A 22,835-nucleotide genomic window follows, 5' to 3' on the forward strand; every position below is an offset into this window, starting at 1 on the left:
TCTTCTGTTCTCCAGTTAAAATTCTCAACACCGAATCCCGTAGCTCAGCTTGCGTCTATCCGCCAGCCGCACCAGATGTCCAAACCTGGGCTGACAAACTGGAGAAGGGTCGGGGGCTTCTGGTCCTCAGAAGGCTGCTCCGGGGACAAGGTTATGGGTGAGGCAGTGTCAGAAGGGAATGAGGCACCGTTAGTGACCTATTTCCACCAGAGTCTTCAAAAACAGTCCCCTGGTTTAATCAGGACCCAGGGAACACAACTGTGTTGTCTCCAGCTGAGCCCTTGGCAGGGGGGTTATAGATTCCAACTTCCTTCTCTGGTCCTACACATTTCTCAGCTGGAGTCCTGATATGTTTCTCTTCACTCATCTGCACCCCAGTACTTCAACTACCTTGTTAGCAAATCACAGCCTCCTCGTGTTTGGGGATGCTGTGTTCTGCAGTTGTGTGATTCGCCTTCACCGCTGAAGGCTGCTGTGATGCCTCCCAGACCCCCGGAGGTTGGCAGCCCCGCTAAGATGGGAAAACTCATCATCATCAAGTCTTAGGACTCAGCCTGCTTGTGGAAGGATCCCTTCGGCAACATCCCCACCAAGTGGCTGTCCAGCCTCTGCTCCAGCATCTCCAGTGACAAGGGACTCACCAGGTCCAGAGGCAACACATTTTGACTTTAAATGACTTTATTAGGACTGTACTTCATCCTGAGGGTGAACGTCACGTCCCTCTGGCACCCACCCAATGACCCCAGTTCACACCCCAGAGCCACAGAACAGGTCGAATTGCAGGGAAGCAGCCAAGTGTAGTAAGACCCTGCGCCTCCGGGTCAGGTTGTAACTGAGCAAGTTAATGATGACACACCACCACCCCCCCTTGGTTAAAAAAGGAAAAATAAGTAAAGATGGTACCACCTCCCTGAGGATGAGAACGGGACAGTTCCAGTGCATGGAAACCCAGGCACACAGCCGTGTTATCACTTTCCTTTCTGCTGCTGCTTGGCAGCCCTTCAAAATCTGAAAGATCTTTCCTTCGAACCGTCTCTCACCCAGGATAAACATCACAACCACTCTGTGCCTCTTAGGATGTCTTTTCAGGACCCTTTACCATCTAGAAGTCACTCTGCTTATCAATGCGGTTTCTTCTGCTCCCTTTTCTAATTCTAGTTTTTTACATCACCCATGTTAGTTTAGGGACAAACTGCCAAAAGTTTCCCCCGTGTGAGCCTGGAGGGGAGACCTGGAGAGGAGACCCCTCCCGGGGAGGCCTCCTTTGCGAGCATGGTCCAACCACACCCTCCAACAGCCCAGTAGAACTTCTGGAGCCTATTCAGTCCTGACCATCAGGTCAGCAGGATGGTTTGCTGCCCTTCACAGCCGGCACATGGGAGAGTCCTCTTGAAGTTTGGCTCCCTTTAACTTCCTTTCCTCGTCAGAGCTAAGGGAATGCTGGCTAGGGCCCAGACAAGTCTGGGCAGTGCCAAGCGTGGCTCTCTTAAGTACCAGTTTGTCTTAGCCCGGGCTGCTCTAACTGGGGGGCTTAAACACCAAGCATTTACCTCTCACAGTTCTGGAGGCTGGGGAGTCCAAAGTCAAAGCGCTGGCTGATCCAGAGTCTGGTGGGGGCCTGCGTCCTCGTTCATAGATGGCCCTTTTCTCACTGTGTCCTCACGTGGTAGAAGCTCTCTGGGGGTCTCTTTTATCAGGGCACTAATCCCGTTGATGAGGGCCCCACCCTCATGACCTAAAGCAAAGGCCCCACCTCCTGATACCATCACACTGTGGGGGGGGTGGGGGGGTTAGGATTTCAACACAGGAATTTTGGGGGACTCAAACGTGCAGTCCATAACACAGCTCCTCTACTTGGCAACCCTACCTGTCAAGAAAGGCAGTCCAAGGTGATTTCTTCCTTTTTCTAATTCCTTTCCCATCCTGAGAAATCATCTCTCCCCCTACAGAACTCCCTGGGGGCAGGGATACAGCTGAAGCTCTGCTATTACTCATCCCTGCCCGTGCCCCCAGGGACAGGATGCTCTCCTCGGATGTCACTGTGAAGGCCACGTCCAAGTTCACAGCCCCCTTGACTTGGTAAAGAGTTCCCAAACACCACTCTGGGAGCGGGCTTTCCTGCTCCTGGGAGCTCGCCGTCTCTCTGGGACACTCCAGACATACCTTCCAACCTCGCTAGCAGGTGTTGCCTCCTCCAGTGCCCTCCAGACAGGGGGAGTGGGCTCATTCACACTGCCGGGCACCTCTCGCCCCAATGCAGCCTCAACCCTCCTGTCTCCGTCAGGCTGCTGAGGGTGCAAATAACACAGCACCCACGTAAAAGCAGCTTAAGAACAGCATGGTTTTATCACTTCACCGCACAAGATGTCTTGAAGTCAGAGGCTCCAGGTCGGTTCAGCCACTCAGTGCGTCATCAAAGAAAGACCCAGAGTCTTTCCTTCTTTCTGCTCCTCCAGCCTCAGTATCTTGGGTTTCATCTTTTTTCCCCAGTGGTTGCAAAATGGCTGCTAAAACTTCAGGTGTTACTGCCGCAAAACCTTTCCCGAAGTTCCCAGCGGACGGACCCTCCAACCTCACTGGGGGAAACTGGATTACTTGCCCACAGCCCATCCTGACGCCTAGGGGATGGGATCAGACAACGGGCAGGGCCCACGTTCCCTGAACTCATCGATGCCTGACACCTGGATAACTGGTGCCTGTCACCAAGGAGAGGGGAGATGGCTGTTGGGCAGGAGGGAGCAGAGTCTGCACACACCCTTGGCTGGTCTACTGGCACCCCCTGCTGCCTGGGTCAGCAAACTTTGCTGTCCAGACCAGGTGAGGAATACTCCACCGTGGCCCACATGACTCCAACATCTTAATAAAGGGCTGATCACACTAGGGCCGCAGTGGGCAACAAGCCACACCACACAACCAAGGGATGTGTTTCTTGTCTGTCGAGACTTAAGTAGACTCCTGTCGTATGCTCTGCAATGGCTTCAAGGTCTTTTCTGGAATGCGCTCGGCCAGGGCTAAGCTAGGAAATACACATACTAGCATAAGCTTAGAAGGCTCCTGGACTTGAGGACACTGAATTCTTCACAGCAGGGCTTTAATAATTTTGGCCATCAGGGAAAGTACTTTGGCAGTGGGGTAGTATCCAGTTGTGTGGTTTAAATATCAGGAATCTTACATTTTTTAAATTCTGGCTATCACCTGTCCTGGTGCATGCCGTCTCCCAGCAACGGTGAACAATGTATGTGGAAGAGTCTCATTTCCTACATCTTCTAAACTTGGTTTCATGTGCAGTTGGTGGAGCTAAGCATTTCGAGGAGTCTGAATGCCAGAGTTGGCTGAGGGTCTGATGAGGTGCCCACCTGGCACACCTGGGGAACACAAGCATTGCGATCCTGGGGCCATGCTTCCAGAGAAAGATGCATTCAGATGGAAATGTGCTCAAGTCTTTGAGCACCTGAGTGTTAATGGAACCTCCAAGTCTGTTCACAGAGGCTCCTGTTATGCTACATGACCCCTAAGCTGTATTTCTACTGTTTTTCTTAACTTTAAATTTTATCAGGTTAGCACCTGCCTCTGATTTCAATCTGTATAGACATTTTTTGAATCCCATTTTTTGACATCAAATGTAGCAGCTCTCATTCCCTGCCTCGTGTTGTTTGCAAATTTGATCAATATCCTTAACCTAGGAACTAAAAATCAATTAAAGACCCTACAAATGCCATGAATCACAGAACTTCTATGAAACGGTCCGTTTGTCTCTAAGGCTGCAGGACCAAGCATCATCTAATTCTCAGGAAGCTAAAGGAGGAACCCCCAAAACAGCCAAGTCGTACATGACTCCGCAGATAGCCTGATGCCTCTACAAGTCCAGCAGGAATATGTCTAGGAAATTATGGAATACCTCCAAGGTTCCACAAAACCCAGCCTCTGCCCACCCCACCCTCCTGGCAGGGAGCTATGAGAGGTCCCTCTCCAGATGCACCCAGTCAAGTTACAGGTCTGGCTGGAATGGAAGGTGGCAGCAAGGGGAAGACACCAAAACTACACACAGTGAGAAAGAATTTGTTCTTCGTAAGGAAATCAGGGACTATTGGGAAACAGATGGATGGTGACAGCTAAAAACCTGACAAATGTCCCCAACATCCCAGCCCCTCACCCCAGACACACAGTTTCTCTCTACACCACCCTCTTCCAGAGAATTCACACACAGTGACATTCACTCACCTGTTTGTCTCTCTTCTAGAACACAAATCCCATAAGATTCAGGAACTTGCATGTCATTAAACATTAAATTGGAAAAGCTTATTACACAGCAGACACTCAATAACCATTTGCTGAATGAATGAATAGAGTCCACAGTGGCTTCTCACTAAAATGAAGATTATCAAATTGATCATATTTTTATCAGTTTAGTTAAAGATGCAAACCATCTCACTTTATATCAAATCTCTCTTAAAACGCTTTGGTATTTAGATTTCAGGTATATAATTGGGAGTTTATTTTCCATGATACACAAGGATTATTCAACCACCATTCAATATTAATTTTTCAGATATGTGAAGCTTGTCTACTCACATTCAGAGGTTTTCCTTAACTTGTCTTTATCTAAATCAGTCAAGTCTCTTCTCATAAATGAGAAATATTAAATAAATGGCTGCTTTCATAAAATAAAGAAGTGACTAGCAGAAATAATCTGCAACTTCTGTGAACAAGCTTTTCTTTAGTGTCTGAAATAATAAACGCCACTTACAGGCCATGGACTTTGTGCCATGAGTTTTACAGATCGGTCCCCAGCCCCCTATTCAGTGTATCCCAACGACAGGGCTGCTCAGGAAACCAAGGGAAAGCCTCTTGTCCAAGGTCCCTGCTAATGAGGAAGCAGGATCTGAACCCAGGTCTGGCTTACACCAAAGCTCAGGACTGTTTATTTTACTATTAAATCCATACCAACTACTCCACTACACCTTGTGTCTTCTCTGAATACCACAGTTCATCATATCGGAGATTCTGTCTATGGTGGGTGACATACAACTACATCATGAAGTACAGCACTGCCAATTACAGTGATAAGACACCATCAACTAGAAAGTACATCACAATTTCAGACATGTTAAAATGTGTATTTATAAACACACATTTACACACACATACACAGCTTAGATTCAACAAAATACAGTAATCCACTAACTTTGGAACAAATTATTCCTAATAAGTGTTATAAAATATAAATACTGGGCTTCTCTGGTGGAGCAGTGGTTAAGAATCCGCCTGCCAATGCAGGGGACACGGGTTCGATCCCTGGTCCGGGAAGATCCCACATGCCGCGGGGCAACTAAGCCCATGCGCCACAACTACTGAGCCTGTGCTCTAGAGCCCACGAGCCACAACTACTGAGCCTGCCTGCTGCAACTCCTGAAGCCTGCGCGCCTACAGCCTGTGCTCCACAACAAGAAAAGCCACCGCAATGAGAAGCCCACGCATCATAACAAAGAGTAGCCCCCGATCGCCACAACTAGAGAAAAGCCTGCATGCAGCAACGAAGACCCAACACAGCCAAAAATAAATAAATAACTTAATTAAATTTAAAAAAAAATTTAAAAACTATATATATATATAAATACCTCTCTAAATCCTTTAGAAAATTAATTTTGACCTAGTACAGAAAAAAAAGAGATAAATCTCAAGTGTGAATAAAGTTACAGGAAATTGCAAACATTTGCAAATGCTTCTCTCTTTAAATTGTTTATTCTCATCTGTGGCATTAAAGCATGCTCTTTATAATGTGAAGAGCTGCTGACATCTCTCCCACCCATCAACATGACCATAGCTCATCCATATTTTCACACACCCAAGTGCATGAAAAGCAGTAAGCACATTTGTTTTGACACACCATGAAAGGGGCTTTAAATCTACCTGCCGTTCTCAACTTATATTTATTTTCTCCAAAAGTTAAGGGAAGCAATCATAATTTCTCATTCCATAACAAGGAAAAATATACTCTTTGCTGAAGACACAGCCTTAAGTCTCTATAAAATCAAAGACTCCCAACACTTCAGAAAACTCCCTGGATAAAGTTTATATTTGAATGACCAACTGGAAATGCACGGATCTTCAGGGCCTTTTCTTACTTCTCCTGAAAGAACTGGCATCGTAGGCCCACACGGTGTCTATGCCCTCCCCCGTGACCTGGGCTGGGGTCCAGTGTGGGAAGGGGAACCGGCAAGCAATGACTCTAGCCTCGTCCTCAAGTTCAAGCTCAAGCTTCTTCTCCAACTGCAGCATCTGTGGAGAACGACAGCCATCATTTCAGTGAGCGGATAGTCCGAGGAAATGACTTCTCAATGTCCTTTTGTATCTGCATCCCTGAAAAAAGCCTGTGCAGAATTACTGATTGTAAAAATGTCACTCCTAGGCATAAATACATCATCAAATAATCCATTAAAATACAGAAGTCACATGAACAACAGTTATAAGAATATTCTAGTATCAATTATAAAATTTGCCATTTATAGCAGATGTGTATCACAGAGTTCCACTCTCCTGACTAAAATCGTGATGTGGCAGTAATTAATGTGAAAAGCAGCCTTAAATTATTTACCTACCTAAACATTTCAATCTACCCTGTCTCAATTACTTATCTTTTTCCACATTTTTAACATGTCTGAAATCAGGATACATCTTACAATTGACATTGTCTTAGAATTATAATGGGCAACATTTTTTTTCTTTCCCAACAGCAATGGTACATCTTAATATCAACAGCACCTAAAATCAACAAAAAATGGTATAATTAGACCATGAAAAACTATACACATTCTACCAACTTGAAATATGATGAAATATTTCATAGTTTTTAAAAATGCATCCATAATACACTGATAATTTCTTGATAGTCAACATAACTTATAAAAAATAAAATCCTCTTATTTATCACTTTTGCATAATTTTATTACTAATCTATCTGTGAAGGAGGAGTTTTACTGCTTGCTAAGAGTACTGATATTGTAATTATGTCAGCAAATTAACAGCTGCTTAAAATTTTATCTTCAGGTCCTAAAATTATAGTACCACCTTCACCTCCTAAAAACATCTTTTCTACTTTATTCCTTTAATTTGTTATTTTGGAATAATTTCAAATTTATAGAAAAGTTGCAAGAATAGAGCAAAGAACTCCTGTATTCCTTTACCCAGGTTCACCAATTTTTAACAGTTTGTCTTATTGCTCTCTTCCCCTCTCTCTGCACATTTTTTCTAAACCACTTGAGAACAGGTCGTATACAACATGCCCCTTTACTCCTTGGTATTTTGGTGTTTTCTAAGAAAGAGACCCAGCACAATTATCAAATTCAGGAAATTTAACATTGTATTCCAGTAATAATAATTCCAATAGCATCCCAATTTTGTCAAATGTCCCAGTAATGTCCTTCACATTGTCCCACAGCCGAGCTCCCACACTGCATGGAGCTGTAATGGTTCCTCTGCCTCCGTTAGTCTCTCACGACAATAACCTCCTTTAAGAACACAGGCCAGAGCTTCCCTGGTGGCGCAGTGGTTGAGAGTCTGCCTGCCGATGCAGGGGACACGGGTTTGTGCCCCAGTCCGGGAAGATCCCACATACTGCGGAGCGGCTGGGCCTGTGAGCCATGGCCGCTGCGCCTGCGCGTCCGGAGCCTGTGCTCCACAATGGGAGAGGCCGCGATAGTGAGAGGCCTGCATACCGCAAAAAAAAAAAAAAAAACAAACCACAGGCCAGTTATTTACCGGGCGTCCCTCTGACACACGCTCATGATGACTTGGTGCGTGCCTCCTTGGCAACGCCCCACGAGCGGGGCTGTGGACTTCGCAGGGCTCCACGATCCCGAGCCCACGGGGTCCTCCTGCTTTGAGGGTGATGTACCACTCGGGCAAGGAGCTTTCTGGTGTCTCCACAGTGTGGTTACTACTGCTCCTTTGCAATGGGTAAGCAATTGCGGGGAGACGCCTTGAGAAGATGCAAATGTCCTGTTACTCATCCAGCTGCCCCCACTCGATGCAGCATTCCTGATGATTCTGCCTGAGTCAAATTTTACTGTAAGGATTGAAAGTGGCAATTTGCTAATTCCATCCTTCCTCCCAGATCGACAGTCAAAACATCGAGGAATAGCTTTCTCCTCTGTCTCTCCATCACTGTTAAGTGTGAACTCCTGGATTCTCACTTCATTCTATGGGTTACAACCCACCATCGTTCTTGTTTATTCTAGCACACAAATTGTCCCAGCTTGGCCACTGGGAACTCCCTCAAGCTGGCTTCTCTCTCCTGTGGATGTGCCCCATCAAACATTCTGAACACCTCCTGCTATTTGGGCTCAACAAAATGTTCCAGGTTTTTGTATCTTCCCTTCCTCAGCCCTGGGATCAGCCATTTCTCAAACATTCCTGGTTCCTCTGAGTGAGAAATGATATTTAGAAACCAAGATATGAGCAAAACCTACTCCCTTTAAAAGTAACCAATTAAATCAAGATGAATGAATCAATAGGGCTTCTAGGAAGATTTTATTCCTCACTTATATATCTTTAAAGAAAGGTTTGGAAAAACTCCTCTACATGACCTATGGCTGCAGTGAGCCAGAATTCTGATTCTTCATTAGAATCAATACCAAGATAACAAAGAATGAATTCCATTAAGGATGGAATATTTCCATTCTTTTAACTGCTAGTAAAAGATTGCTTTTTTAAAAAATAAAAAAAGGGAAAAGTTTTCTTCCTTGAAGGAAAAAATTAAATAAGCAAAGAATAGGACAATATGTGTTTTTCCAAAATATCAGATGTTTCTTATGGTAATTTTGTTCACAGAAACGACAATTATAAATTTATTCACATTACCATTCTTCTTTTCTCTTTTACAGATCTTTTATTTCCAAATGACTGTCATACGCTAAGTCAAGATAAACGTACAAATGAAAGGCACTATTTCAATCATAAGAAATTAACTGACTAAATTACACATAAATACGCAACAAACCTGGGTCTTGATATCATACACAAAGAGAAGCCGTGATGTGCCATGTCCGCCTAATGAAATTCAAAATTATTCATACAATTACATGTTTCAGAGTGACACGAACTCATCGTATTCTAATTACATCTTCAAAACTTTAAACGTAAGTTGAAACCAGCTCAAAGGTGTAAGACACACTAGAGAAGTGCACCCGCAGCTCCAAGCCGCTTGGTCACTCCTCCCTGGAACGGGCTTCTCTTGGCTTCTGGAGTAACCCACACACACACCTGCTCTCCCCCTCCCCCTCCCCTCCCCCCTCCCCCTCCCCTCCCCCTCCCCCTCCCCTCGAGTCCTTTGCTGGGGGTCAAGGCTCAGGCCTTACACGGCTCCGGCCCCTCCCCAGGTGACCTCAGCCACTCCTTGGCTTCAACTCCTGGCACTAATGTCCCACGAGCCCTCCCTCCCGCGCCCCAGACTCCTGGCGTCCACCACCGCCCACCTGACGTATCCACACGCGTCCCAGACTGCACAGGCCACGTGGAATTCCTGGTCTCCCCTCCCGCCCCTGCGCACTCTGCCTGCACCTTTCTGGGCTCAGCAAACTCTAGCAGCTCAGGCCAAACACCTTGGGGCGCCCTGGGCTCCTTCCTCCCTCGTGCCCCCAACTGGATCTGCCTGCTCACCCTGTTGGTTCTCTCCTCACGACGCATCCAGAATTGGACCACCTCTCACCAGCTGCTCCATCGATGGCCCCGGATGCCTGCCAGAGCTCAGACCCCGTCCCCTGGCTCCTCCCCATCTGCTCCCCATGGCAGCCTGTGTCCTTCCCGCCCAAGCCCTGTCTCTTCTCGGACCCCACCTCTCCCCTGCTCCCCTCCTCCCGCCCACCTCCCTGCTGCTCCTGGAACCTGCAGGCACACACCCCTCAGCACCTCTGCCTTCGCAGTGGCTGTTCCTCTGCCTGGACCGCTCTTCCCGACCACCCGGCCACACGGCTCCCCCCTCGCCTCTACGGGTCCCCTTTTCAGGACAGTCTCTGCCCCGTCCCTCTCTCGCTTCAGTTAGCCCCACGGCACTGACCCCCTTTTATCGTACGACACATTCTGTCAGTACACAGACATCTCACTGAATACCTGCTCTCCCCACTAGCATACAAATACCTTGGGGCGGGGATGTTTTTCTTTTTCATCCACTAAAGTATTCCAAGTGAGCAGAACAGGGTCTGCTGCTTAGTGGGCCCTGAATGAACACTTGTTGAATGAATGAATGAATGATAAACGATTCGCTCATGAATCATGTTTCTTGATCAGAACATGATGATAGTGTTTTCATTCATCAGGTCATAACAGGATTCCTAACTGAAAGTACAGGAGTCACATCCTCTGAAGTTACGAAACTTAACAGCTCACTGGAAGAGTGTACTTAATGGGTGTATTTATACGATATTCGTCCGTTCGTTTGACACACGTTTCCTGGGCCATCACTGGGCCGGGTGCTGCTGAGCTGGAAGTCTGGCAGCGAGGACGACAGGCCCGCCCTGCTCCTGAGCTCACAGTGCGCGGTGCCCATGGCCGACAGCACCAAAGCCATCGCACAAGGAAACGTGCGGCCATGTGTCCTCAGAGAGAGGAAAGGGCTCTGGAAGTCGGGGGTGTTGGGGCTTGTCTCACAGGGCGATCAGGGATGGCTCCTCGAAGGAAAAGACATCCGACCTGCGAGTGCTGAGCAGACGCTCCCTAACCAGGCCCAGAGCTGGGGGCACTGAAGTCGGAGGAAAGGACACACACAGCCCCACACAGTGCAGTTTAAGGGCCAAGAGAAGGATGGAGCTGGTGTGCAGAGGGCTGGCGGAAGCAGGACCACTCGGGCTATGTGGAGGGCGGGGCCTTACCCTCACTGCTTTCAGGTAGCAAGAAGTCACAGAAGGGTTTTCAACAAGGACACAACCGATCTGTCCCACATTCCAAAAAGACACTCTTGGGGCATGAGCTTGTGTTAAGTGCGGCTGTTTACCATCCGAGCACTGGCCTGCCAGGTCCACTGGCACCCTTACTCCTGCTACGCCAGACACACACCCAGGATCAAAGGTCAGGGCCGCTCTCATCTGAGCTACCACTGCACAGAGCTGCTAGGAAGCACCAGCCCAGTACCAGGAGCAGAGTGAGGATATGTAACACCAGGGTCCCCACCTCTGAAGCTCCCTAAGCATCCTCCGGCTTCTCGCGGCCTATGTGTGCTTCAGTTGCCATTGGAAGCCTTTCCTGCCATGCTGGCTTTGTCCGGCCACCGAGCCACTGCCAGGAAACTGGCCAGGGAAATGCATTCTATTAACAGAAAATGGCATGATGGGGCCCAGACGGGTTGAAGAACTTTCCAGCGCTCACACGACCCGCAGAGGGCCAACCCGGCCCCGTGAGTCCCCTGGGAGCACTCCCCTCCGCTCACTGCCTCCACGTAGGCAAAGCTTGACAAGGGGGAAAGCAGGGCCCTCCACCCGGAAACCGGGGCCCCCAGACCCGCAGAAGCCATCTGGGCCCTGCACCCCGATCGATCCCCCTGCATGGAAGACTCCCAGTTGGCTGAATCCCTCTTAACCCAGGGAAAGTGGGTGCTTCGTGTATTTCACCTGCTCCCTTTTTCTGGGAACAGTGAAATGCTGCAAGTTCCTTATTTAAGATTTCTCTGTGTACAGAAGAATGGACAATAATCGTAACAGTATTCATCAAAATTACACACTCTTATTTCCCTTGAGTGAACAGTTCCCAAAACTGACTACAAAAGTGGTTAGAAGCACAAGGAACTAGAGCCCAGCAAAGGCCACTGCTGCCCCCGACTGGGACACAGCTGCTGCAGCCACCCCGGGGCCTCTCAAGACAGCGAGGAATAAATATCAACTTTCTATTTTTAGAAAGTACAGATTTCAAATTAAAGTTATTTGCCCCAAAATGCTAATTATTCCAAAAGAATGCCCAAACTTCACAATAAGTAGGAAATAACCATCAAATTCCATAGCAATTCTATGATCCTAAATAGTTTTTTTTCTTTTCTTTTAATAACCAGGGATCATGCCTTTCTACCTCTTTTCATTTCTATAACAGAAGTGTAGATGCGGAGGTTTCATCTTAATTTTAGGCTTGCTAAGAATTACGAACATATAAACTCCTGTCACTTTCAAAATTTTCTAACAAAAGCACTTCTAAATAGACTTTTTAAAGAAAATGGCATCGCACTGAAAGTCCTAATAGTAAGACAAAACTTCTCCAGAGTTGAGACATCTTAAACAAAAAATAAGGTATGAATAAGAAGGCTTAACAACAAAAAAAGTAAATTCCTTTTTTTTTTAAATTAAAAACCACATCAGTCATACAGTGGCATTTCAGCAAACATCCAATTTTACCAAGATTATTATGGCTACAATTATATACTTTGAAAAGTGAAGGGGGATTTCTTACTATGGTCTGTAAACCAACAATTACAATGAAAGCATCCCATTCTGGTCACCTTTCCAAAGGCTAAATTTAGGATCATTTTCAGTCTGATGCGGCAGCATTTTCACTTGTGAAAGTACAGAGTCAGAGTTCAATACAAATCAGTCAACTGAGGTCAGCTGAAACTAGTCAACGCTCATGCACCCTGAAAATCATCTCACTGCAAAATCCAAGGAATGATCAACTCCAAGGGAACATCCCCTTAACTTTCCCAAGTGATTTCAGCAGAATATAAGTGAGTGAACGTGAAAATATCCACCCGTATTAGACACCAGGAGCTCATAAAGCAGTTTTCAGACTGGAATTTTTAGGGCTTAGGTAGATCATTGAGACCTTTATCTAAAGCAAAAGTTTTAAACTACAAGACTGGATCTTTTATGATTAATCTTCTAGGGCCCTGAAGTACTTTGTTAAACCAATGATCTAAAATCCGATGTTCCCTCAGAATCTTGGGAGGCTGTCATTTTGCACATGGGGGAGCAGGCCTGAGATACGTGGTCTGTTCGGGCTGGAAGCCCCCTCATAACCTAGAACCAAACACGCAGGGGGCAGGAGAGTGCATACTCACCATCTGGGGCACGCCAAAGACAACAACATTTGAGTACTGCGAAAAAGTGACCTAAAGGGGAGGGAAAAAACAATTCACAGGTTAATTTTTGAAAGCCAAACATTAGCTTAAGTTTTATTTCAAAATGAGTAGCAGTTTCCCATTTCACCCAACAGTGGGTTTTCGCAAAGAGTGGTCCTTTTTAAGATTTCCCACATTCACACTTTCGCCCGCGTTAGTTCATCTGTGACAGTTTTCCAAAAGTTTCCCGTAAGTTATCTCATCTCATCTTCACAGCCACTCCATGCAGGGCCGCCCGGGGTCAACTATCAGAAAGGCAGTGACTCATCCAGGGACCACTGGTACTCATCCAGGTAGCCCGGGCCGTCTGCACCCCTGGCCCACTTTCTACTCCACTCTCTACCAAACGAGCTTAGCAAGAGCTCAAGGGATTTCAGAACCACCTGTTTTTCCTGTTGAGCCATCCTTAGAATTCTAGACCCCCTCCTCTTCTCTAAAATACTAAGTAAAAAATGCAATGAAATGGTCTTTAGTTGGAAAACTGGGGGGAAAAGTGCTTCGCCAGTCAAAATTCTTAGTGCCCAATAAAAGTTTTATTTACTCTATGGAGAGATCATTTACGTATATACAGAATAAAACTCGAGTGAATTTTTATAAGCTACTGATGACAATATTACAATGGGAAATTGTTATTTAAGAAAGAGCATTTTATGGAGCATTCCTAAAGCAAAATTACAGGGCGCTTTTTAGAGAACAAGTAAACTTGGAAATATCTTGTGCTTTATGAAGACATGAAGGAACCATGACAGCATGGTTGGTGGATCCCTTCTTTTCTCCTGCACCATCTCTGTCTCTCTCTAGGTATGTATACACATACACACACACACTCACACACATACACACACTCACACACATACACTCACACACACATATACACACTCACACACATAAACCACATATACCACACATATACACACTCACACATATACAAACACACATGTACACTCACAAAAATACACACATTCACAGACACACACAAACACTCACACACATACACAAACACACATACACACAAACACATACACACACATATACACATATACACAAACACACATATACACACTCACACATAAACAGTCTCACACATATACACACACACATTCACACACACATACATATACACACAAATAAACACACTCACACACATACACACATACAAACACACACACACACCCCTACTATTTACCAAGAATGACATTAACAAGTTAATGCCTATATTACGATGCATAAGACTTCCAAAAGAGATCAAAATCTTATCACTGCATAATAAATAGAAATGAGAACTTTTTAAATTGAGTAAATAAAATGGTAGTATTCACATGACCTATAAGTTATAAACCTGAAGTTTCTACTCTAGTGTTGATTTGTAAAATGTATCAATTTAAAAGCTGTTCACATTTCATTATGCTGAAATATACACTTATATTTCTTCTTTTAATACATCTTCAGTTTTCAGTCATACTAATCATGAATTATAAAGTTTGGGGGTGGAGTTTCCGAGCACCATCCTCTGCCTTACTTACCTTCCACAAGTCTGAGATGTAAAATCTGGCCGATGCCTGCACCCCTTCCCGCCGAGCGCAGTATCTGGAGTACCAGACGAGCCAGGGGTTTAATTCATAACCCACAGCTGTGAATCCTTCCTTTGCAGCTGCTATTACCTGTGGGGAGAGGCCATGTTCAAAATAAGAAAAACATCAACTCACATAGTCAAATGATATGAAAACTTCCTACTTATGGTCTATAATCATAAAACATCCAATCAAAAGGTGTTTGTTCAAGACACCATTTAAAGGTGGGGCTCTGAAGTTACAATAGCTTTGTGGACAACGTAATGCCTGTCCATTTAAACTCAGTTTTCTTATTTTTCTGTCGAAGATTTCACCTTGAGCATCAGAACAGGCTTGCTTTGGACAGCTGCCTGATTCATTCTGGACTGGCCCACCCCAGGAAGGGCTGACAAAAAGTTTCTGAAAACCTGCCTTCTCCTTCCATCACTGACGGAACAGCAGCAGGCGAACTGAGCGTGCCTGGAGACTGTTTTGTGAACTAGCTGTAACATGCAATGCGAACAACCAGTCAGTGAGGAACCTGCAATTAATTACACATTTCCTTGGTATTTAAAGATGGTTCGCTCAAAATCGACAACGGGTAAAAACAAAATGGAACGAGTCAGGATAAAGTCAAGTGCCGAATGCCCCCGGCCTCCAAAGGTGAGAGGGACGGTGGGCTGGGCTGGGGTCTCTGCTCACCCTGTTTTGCCACCACTGTCCAAGGAAGCAGCCCTGAAGGAACTGTCCCATCTACGGCAATTTCCCAAGTAACTACAGTGTCGCCCCTTTGCCATTTTCTTAGAAACCAGAAAGAGACGATCCAGAGATGTAAAGCGTTCATATCTGGATTTTAAAATGTCCTCCTAGTTAATATATACATCCCCTGATTTCTTCAAAACAAGTCACTCTTGCTGATTATTCCAGGTCACTACCATGAAACTGCAGGGTCCACGTCTGCAGGGGCAGTGAAAGGTGCTGTACCCTGCTGGTTTCCACACTAAATGTTTCCAGAACACGAGCCTATGCTTCTGCTATCCTCACTTTGTGCTCATCATCCGGAGGGAGGCCTAAAGAGGGTGCCACCTTGCCCAGCGAGGGACACTGTTGGCCAGTCAGTGGCTTTAAGTCTTTATTTATAGGTTCCCAGCTGGGGTCACAATGAGCTGAAGTCACTGAAAGTCTGATTTTTGGATAAGTAGGGCTCAACACATTGGCTCTTCCTTATTTAACTCAATATTACCACACAGGAATTATGATACTTGTATAAATACAGGTAAATGTAGAAGCATTTATGATGCAAAAAATGTAAAACAAACTACATGACTTAACATGTTTCTTCTGGTTATGCCACCTCTACTGCCTAAGTTTTTTAATGGACAATTTCATAATTACAAATTAATTGTTCCTTTTTACCTGGCAGATCTACAGTGCACTTTCACCTTTAAGAAAAATTAAATCTGAGAAAAATAAATTCCAAAATCCCGCTGGAGGGCTTAGAAGTTCAGCCAAACAAACACAAAATTAAATGACTACTTTATTAGGCTGTCAATTTAGCAAGTCTTTGCATAAGCCTCACAAGAAATGTGAAACAGAAATTTTAAACCTTAAAACCTAAAAAAACATAAACCTTAAAACATCTTCGCATAACTCACGATACGTCCGTCGCCACTACCGACGTCTACCAGGGGTCCTCTCCTGCAGCGCAACATTTTCACAACATTTTCAATCTGCTTTGCAGTTGCAGGTACAAAAGGCAAACAGATTCTTCGGAAGGCTGGTGTTATAAACGGTGTGGCCACAGCATACACGACCACCAGCGTCCCCCCAACAATGCCAGTAAATAAGAACCCCCAATTGCTTTTCTTCAAACTGTTGCCCTCAAGACTTGTAGGTGGAACACATCCTGACTGCCTTTCTTCTTTAAGTGTTTCTGGGGGTGTCCCTGGATTGAGAGCAAGCAGAAAAGATATATGTAGCACCAAATCGGAAATCCAAGATAGTGGGGTTTTTTTACAATTCTTATTGACAAATAAACTCATGCTTTTTAAAGGATAATTTTGCTCAATACAATTTAAATTACAAATGTAGAATTCCACAATGAGTTCTAGAGTCCAGCAACTAAAGTGTTTTACAGAAAAGTATTCAATACTCATGGAAGACTAAAACCTTTTCTTTCCAACATATTGATTTTTTTTCTAGGCATCATCCTTAGAAAACAATGTGTTCCAATCTATTTGGTATTTTATGAATCAGTATCCATTAATTCAAATATTAACTATGTACTCCATATTTTTATGGTTCAGAACAAAGCCCCATAAAGAAATAAGCATGAAAATGTCTGATTATTACCCTATTTCAAATAGGATGAAAGTATTCTACATCAAAATTGGTCAGGCATCAATTATCCAGTTGTACAAATTCAATTCTGAAGTACAGAGGAGACAAAACTCAGGTTTTACTAAATATGGTAATAAGGAGATTTTTAAAGCAGAGCCACAAAGAACAAAAAATAAAATAAGCATTTCAATGTTATCACAAGTACAGAATAAAGCAAACTCTAGTCACTGATTACAGAGGAAACAAATGGTAACTTACATAACCTCCTCTTGAGTTTATCCTTTAGAACAGTATTCCTAATAGGATCTCAAGTTTTTTAAGTTGAAATTGACTTGAAATTAATTTCTAAATGGATTAATGATGAGCACAGCACAAGAGCGAAGGGCTGCAGAGGCTGCCAAGGTCAGCACCCTGGCTCCACCCCTCACTAAGAGCTGTGACCCTTCACCTCTCCGAACCTCAGTCTCCTCCTCTGTAAGGTGAGGATCATGGGATCCTTGTGAGGATGAAACAAGCGGATACAGGAAGAGCACTCAGAACACCGCCCAGCACCTGAACCCCACAGGGAACAAGCCCATCGCTGCCCTGAACCAGCTCTCAACCACGCTGAGGCACTAAGACCAAAACCACAGGAATCTGCAGGAAAAAGGAGAGTGAGAGGAGGGGCGACAACAGAGTCTTATCCATCGAAGGCATTAGTATTCATAGTTTTGGCGTTAGTAAGCCGTACAAAAGGCCCACTGGGTTAGTCTCCTGCTGCTGCTGCAAGAAATAACCACAGAGTTGGGGGGTTCGAACACCACGCAGGGCTGATGCGGATGATTTTAATTTTTGTGACTTCCTGTTTGAATTTAAAAAAAAAATCCCACAAGGACTCAGAGGCAAAAAACATATAAATCAATTTTCACTGCAAAGGGAAGGAGCTGTTACAGGGGAGGATTCCTGGACTGAATGTCAATATTATGACACAGTGTGAGTGTGTTTCGTGTTTGGTAATTGCAGTCATTGTTGCTTTTGTCGTGGTCATCCATTTACAATGCTTGGTGTCAGTCTATTTATCTCCTGTAAAAATAAAATACAGTGTGTGTGTGTGTGTGTGTGTGTGTGTGTGTGTGTGAAAAATAAATAAATAAAAACACGCATTTATTAACGTACAGTTCTGGAGGTCAGATGTCTGAAATAGGCTGGCTGTGTTCCTTCTGGAAGCTCTAGGGTAGGATGGGCCACCCGCATTCCTCGGCCACCGGTCCCACATCGCTCAACCTCTGCTTCCATCGCGACACCTCCTCTGACAGCCCTGCCCCCCTTTCCTTTATAGGAAAGGGATCCTCCCCTTGTGAGCATACTGGCCCCCCCAGACAAGCCAGGATAATTCCCCCACATCAAGGTCCTTAACTTAACCTCATCTGCCAAGTTGCTCCCCAGGTAAGCGGCCTCGCAGGGTCCAGGGATTCAAACATGGACCTATTTCCACCTACCATACCCATAAGATGTGGTAATCTGTCACAGCTGTGGTGAGGTCCAAATGTGAACACAGGACACACCAGAAGCTGGCCCACGGCTGTGAGTCACTGCTTGGGGGGGGTGGGGGGAGGAGCTGACCCACCTCAGCATCTTTGTTGCAGCTTTGTTGTTGCTGCCCGAGGTGCCCTGAAGCGAGTTTTACAACTAGTGTCAGGGAGGAAAACCAGTTCAGACACAACAACAGAAGTCTATTGCTGATGCAGGCGATGGAAGTAAAGTAAACGTAAAGTTTAGGAAAGTGATCGTGTTTGATAGAAAGCAAGAGTTTTAAATACATTCTCCTTTATACTTTTCAGCATTGTATGGAGGACTTACATGCTAATAGAAGTGCATTTGATTTTTTTTTTTTTAAGTCAAGGCACATCTGTCATGCCTTGTGTAAAATCCTCCTGCAGGCATTCCAATTGTAGAGGACAGTGGTTAGGAAGATTCCAGCCACACAACTCTGGAGTCTCAGAACTGAACAGGTTGTGTGGCACTAGTTAAGCTGTTGCTAAGGCTAATTTTTCTTGCCTGTAACATTCTAAAATAATACTATCCTTACAGAGTTATTGGGTCAGTTAAATAAACAATGCATATAAAGCCCTTAGCACAGCCCGAGAGAGAAAGTGATGACTACTGGCCACTATTATTATTACTCTCAATACTATCACGGGGGGGCTCAATCATTTTTAACAGCTTTATTGAGATGTAATTCATATATCATACCATTTGCCCATTTGATGTGTACAATTCAAAGGTTCTTAGTAGATTCAGATATGTGTAACCATCACCATAGTTAAATTCAGAACTTCTTCATTACTTCCGGAAGGAACCCCTTATGCTTTAGCCATCACCCCCCATCCTCCCCCCTGCCCCTCTGGCCCTAAGCAGCCACAAATCTGCCTTCTGTCTCTAAAGAAAGCAGACTTTCATGAGTGAAATCATACAGTATGTGGTTTTTGTGAGTGACTTTTCACCTAGCATAATGTTCTCAAGATTCATCCATGTTGTACTATGTATCAGCACTTTATTCCTTCTTTTGGCCAAATATTTAATATCCCACTGTATGGATAGCCCACATTTTGTTTATCCACTTGTCTGTTGATGGGCTGTTTCTCTAGTCAGCATAAGCCAATAGGGAGTTGATTAGACCAACACGAGTCAGATGACCCAAACGGTTTCACCTGTGTACACAGGGGCCCTTCAACTTAATCAGCAAAAGATGTGATGAACTCCTGGTCTTCAGGGCCCCCATTAGCCTGAGTGAGTGGTGGGGGCCCAGTGGAGACAGTTACAAGGCAGGTTGTGAGAGATGCTCTAACGTGTACCAAACGCCATGGGAATACGACAGGAGGTGGAGGAAAGACTGATCCCAATGATGGAACCGGGAAGGTGTCGGCAGAAACAGAATCTGAGCGGGGCGTGAGGGTACAGGTTTCCCCCACTGTCCAAAAGCAGAGTGTTTCCATGAAATCTTTCGTAAGCCAAACGGCTTAAAGCAAAAGAAATCTAGGTGAAGCACAGATGCTCCTAGACACAGTTCAGGGCTGTGGCGGCTGGATGCTGAGTGTGGTTTCTGGGGAAGGAGCCTGGCGGGGCTGCTCCCGCTGCCGGGGTGCACACTGCCTCCGGGACAGCTCCCTGCAAAACTAATTCAGCACACTGTGTTCCCTTTTCCCCCTTTGTCATGAAAGCAAAAACCTTCTTTGGACTCCTTTCAGTTTGGGAAAACAGGGGCTAATGTAGGTTTTTCACGAAAGCAAAGTGGTGTCAAGTTCATTTTCAAAAAGCAAAGGATGCCTGTATTAGAAAAGGGACATTCTCAAAAGAAGGATGGACACCTTGGAACCAAGTCATGGAAGGTGGGGGAGCAGTTTGATGAGCACGAGGTGGGAGACAGGAAGGACGGGGGAGCCCTTTCACACCAGGTTAAACATGTACTTTATTCTTATGCACTGGGATGAAACTTTCTGTGCAAAAGCACTACAGTATTTGTGTTTTTTAGAAAGTCAACACTGGCAGCAGCGTATCCCTTGATGAAATCACTCAATCTTCTCTGTCAAGTTTTTAGACCTGCAAAAGTCTTTCAACGTCACAAAAACTTGCATGAGCTTTTGAAGAAGTTACTATGTAAATCCAATGTATATATCCAAAATATTGCTATGTCCGTTCTGTAAAAAAATGTACTGATTTTTATCAGTGAAAACCAATTCTTAAAGATTCAAAGCTAAAATCAAGACTGCTTCTACAAATGTCTAATCCTCTGGATGGAACATGTTAGATTCAGTCTTACTGTCATATAAATGACATAAGATTTCTGTCACATGTGCTCTTTTGAACATGGCAACATTCCTTTACATGAGAGCTGTGGGGACCATTGGCTATTTTTGAGCACTTGGAGGGAGCCAGTTGTTGAAAGTAAATGACCCAAAAAAGTGAACTTCTGTTGTCTCCAGCCTTGCCTAGTTACTGACTTCTGATAATGGTTGAAAATCTCTATTTTCAGTGACAGATTTGGGTCAGCCAAAGCTAGAGGCAGTGAGAGGCACAAAAAGATACAGGGTTCTTATCCAAGTTCAAGCCAAAGGAAAAAGGCCAGGAAGAAAGGCCAGGCCTTTTGGGGATTGGGACCTGCCGTTTGTTTAAAGTGGGGTTTATATTTGAACGTCACAATATTTTAGGGCTGTTCACCGTGTACTTGCATATACATACAGGCTGAAAAACTACAGCATATATTTTATGTCCCTTTAACGTATATTATTTTGTCCCTTAAGAAGCCTTTCTTGTACTGGTCTAACGTCATCTGTGTCTTTTTGAAATAGAGAATGTACTGACATTAGAAAAAAACTTTTTTTCCATGTTTTGACAGGAAATAAACTGCATAGGGGACATCATTAGACATTTCCTATACTTCAGGACAATCTAATGAACCAAATGGATTACAGGATTCATCACTGTGAATGAGGAAACACTGACTTGGCCAAGCCAAAGTGAATTGAGACCAGAGCCAAAATGTCCTCGGAGCATCACTGAAGTGAGCCAAGCAACAGGAGAGGTTAAATGCCCACCACCAAGCATCCACTGACAAAGCCAGTTCTTAACTTTCAGGCCACAGTTAAATGTTATAACCCACGCATTCATTTCAACATCTGAGCAGCCGATAAAGGCTAGGAATAATACAGCAGGGTAAGTCCCTATTCTACAGCAGCTAGAGTGCAGGGAGACTGGAAACCCATAACAAAGTCTAAGCCTAGAAACTATTACGTCGTGATCAGCACTCCGAAGAAAAAGCAGCAGAGGGGATTCAGAGGACCTGGTATTACTTAGATAGGGTTGCCAGGAAAAGATCTTTCAGAGGCAGCACAACGCAGGGCTTCAAAGTGGGACTCTTAGCGCAAGGCCAGGCCATTTTGCTTCTTAGTAGCTGGGTAACTCTGGGCAAGTTACTGGAGTATTCGTGCAAAACGGTGATCTCTTTAACAAATACAAACAAATCTCTTTAACAAACACATAATACAAACAAACAGAGCTTGCTAGGGACCAGGCACTGTTCTCCCTGAATCCGTAAAGCAGCCGTAAACAGAGATGCTACTGTTACTATTGCCATTTTTGCAGACAATTCACTTCTCCAAAGACACAGCTAGTAAGTGGCAGAGCTGTGATCCCCACCCGGACAGTGTGACTCCAGTGCCCACATCTCAGAAGACCGTTCCGGATTAAGTGAGTTATTCGCTCTGAAGCGCTGAGAACAGTTCCTGGTGGCCAGATACCAGGACCGCCGCAGGCACAAGCACTGAGCACCGAACCCCAGACCTCGAGCCCGAGCAGCGGCCCCGCAGCTCCCAGTCCCGCCGCGCCGACACGGACCTGCTGCATTGCTGACATCCCGACTGACTGACCACCAGGCCCAGAAGGCCCACGCCGCGCCCGCACCCGCGCCCGGAACACACCACCACGCCCGGCCGCGCTCACCTCCTCCTTCCATCGCGAGATCTCCGGTAGTTTTAAAAACAGGAAGTGGACTCTACCATATTCTCGGAGCCGGGGTGGGAAAGAGGGAGAAAATAATGCTCTAAGTAAATGAGCTCCTCGTTGGGAACCACTGTCAAGAAATAGTCAATTTTATAGATTTAATAAATGTTGAACTTCCATCTACTTCTGGCTTGTGGGTTCTCAAGTTCCCGTCCGTGTCTCCCAACTTCCCCCCACAGCTTCCTGGATGATAGAAGTTTCCGAAGGCCGCTGATTCCAGAAGGTACTGTCCGGCGTTAAACTAGTCTCTAGTAAGAAATAAGTCTCAGCGGCCTATACTGCGCATGCGCGAGCTTTTGCGCCCGCCCGCGAGAGCA

The 22,835-nt window shown here is 45.1% G+C and overlaps 1 protein-coding gene across 5 annotated transcripts; it reads right to left on the reverse strand.

Moving 5' to 3' along the window:
• Positions 1–1,800: 1,800 nt before the first annotated feature.
• On the reverse strand, positions 1,801–22,739 carry ATPSCKMT (ATP synthase c subunit lysine N-methyltransferase). 5 transcript variants are annotated; one of them, XM_089908682.1, is made up of 6 exons: positions 22,459–22,725; positions 16,296–16,585; positions 14,614–14,751; positions 13,031–13,081; positions 6,681–6,762; positions 6,168–6,279 (listed from the first exon to the last, which is right to left on the reverse strand). In XM_089908682.1, the coding sequence occupies exons 1-5, from the start codon at positions 22,469–22,471 to the stop codon at positions 6,700–6,702; spliced, it is 555 nt and encodes a 184-aa protein (XP_089764808.1). In that variant the 5' UTR covers positions 22,472–22,725; the 3' UTR covers positions 6,168–6,279; positions 6,681–6,699. The 5 variants fall into 5 exon arrangements, with proteins under 5 accessions (XP_089764805.1, XP_022437092.1, XP_089764807.1 ...); XM_089908679.1 differs by lacking the exon at positions 6,681–6,762 and having other exon boundaries at positions 1,801–6,279; positions 22,459–22,703; XM_022581384.3 differs by having other exon boundaries at positions 6,166–7,707; positions 22,459–22,739.
• Positions 22,740–22,835: the final 96 nt, after the last annotated feature.

Source organism: Delphinapterus leucas, chromosome 3 (assembly GCF_059928025.1).
Source record: "Delphinapterus leucas isolate spDelLeu-1000000601 "Yukka" chromosome 3, BTC_Dleu_Yukka2, whole genome shotgun sequence".
Lineage (NCBI taxonomy): Eukaryota > Metazoa > Chordata > Mammalia > Artiodactyla > Monodontidae > Delphinapterus > Delphinapterus leucas.

Coding starts and splice junctions, on each gene's coding strand:
- ATPSCKMT (XM_022581384.3), bottom strand. Junction 13,082..14,613: donor ACATCTCAGACTTGTGGAAG/GTAAGTAAGGCA, acceptor CCTCCCCTTTAG/GTCACTTTTTCGCAGTACTC. Junction 7,708..13,030: donor TCTTTGGCGTGCCCCAGATG/GTGAGTATGCAC, acceptor TGCGGTATGCAG/GCCTCTCACTATCGCGGCCT.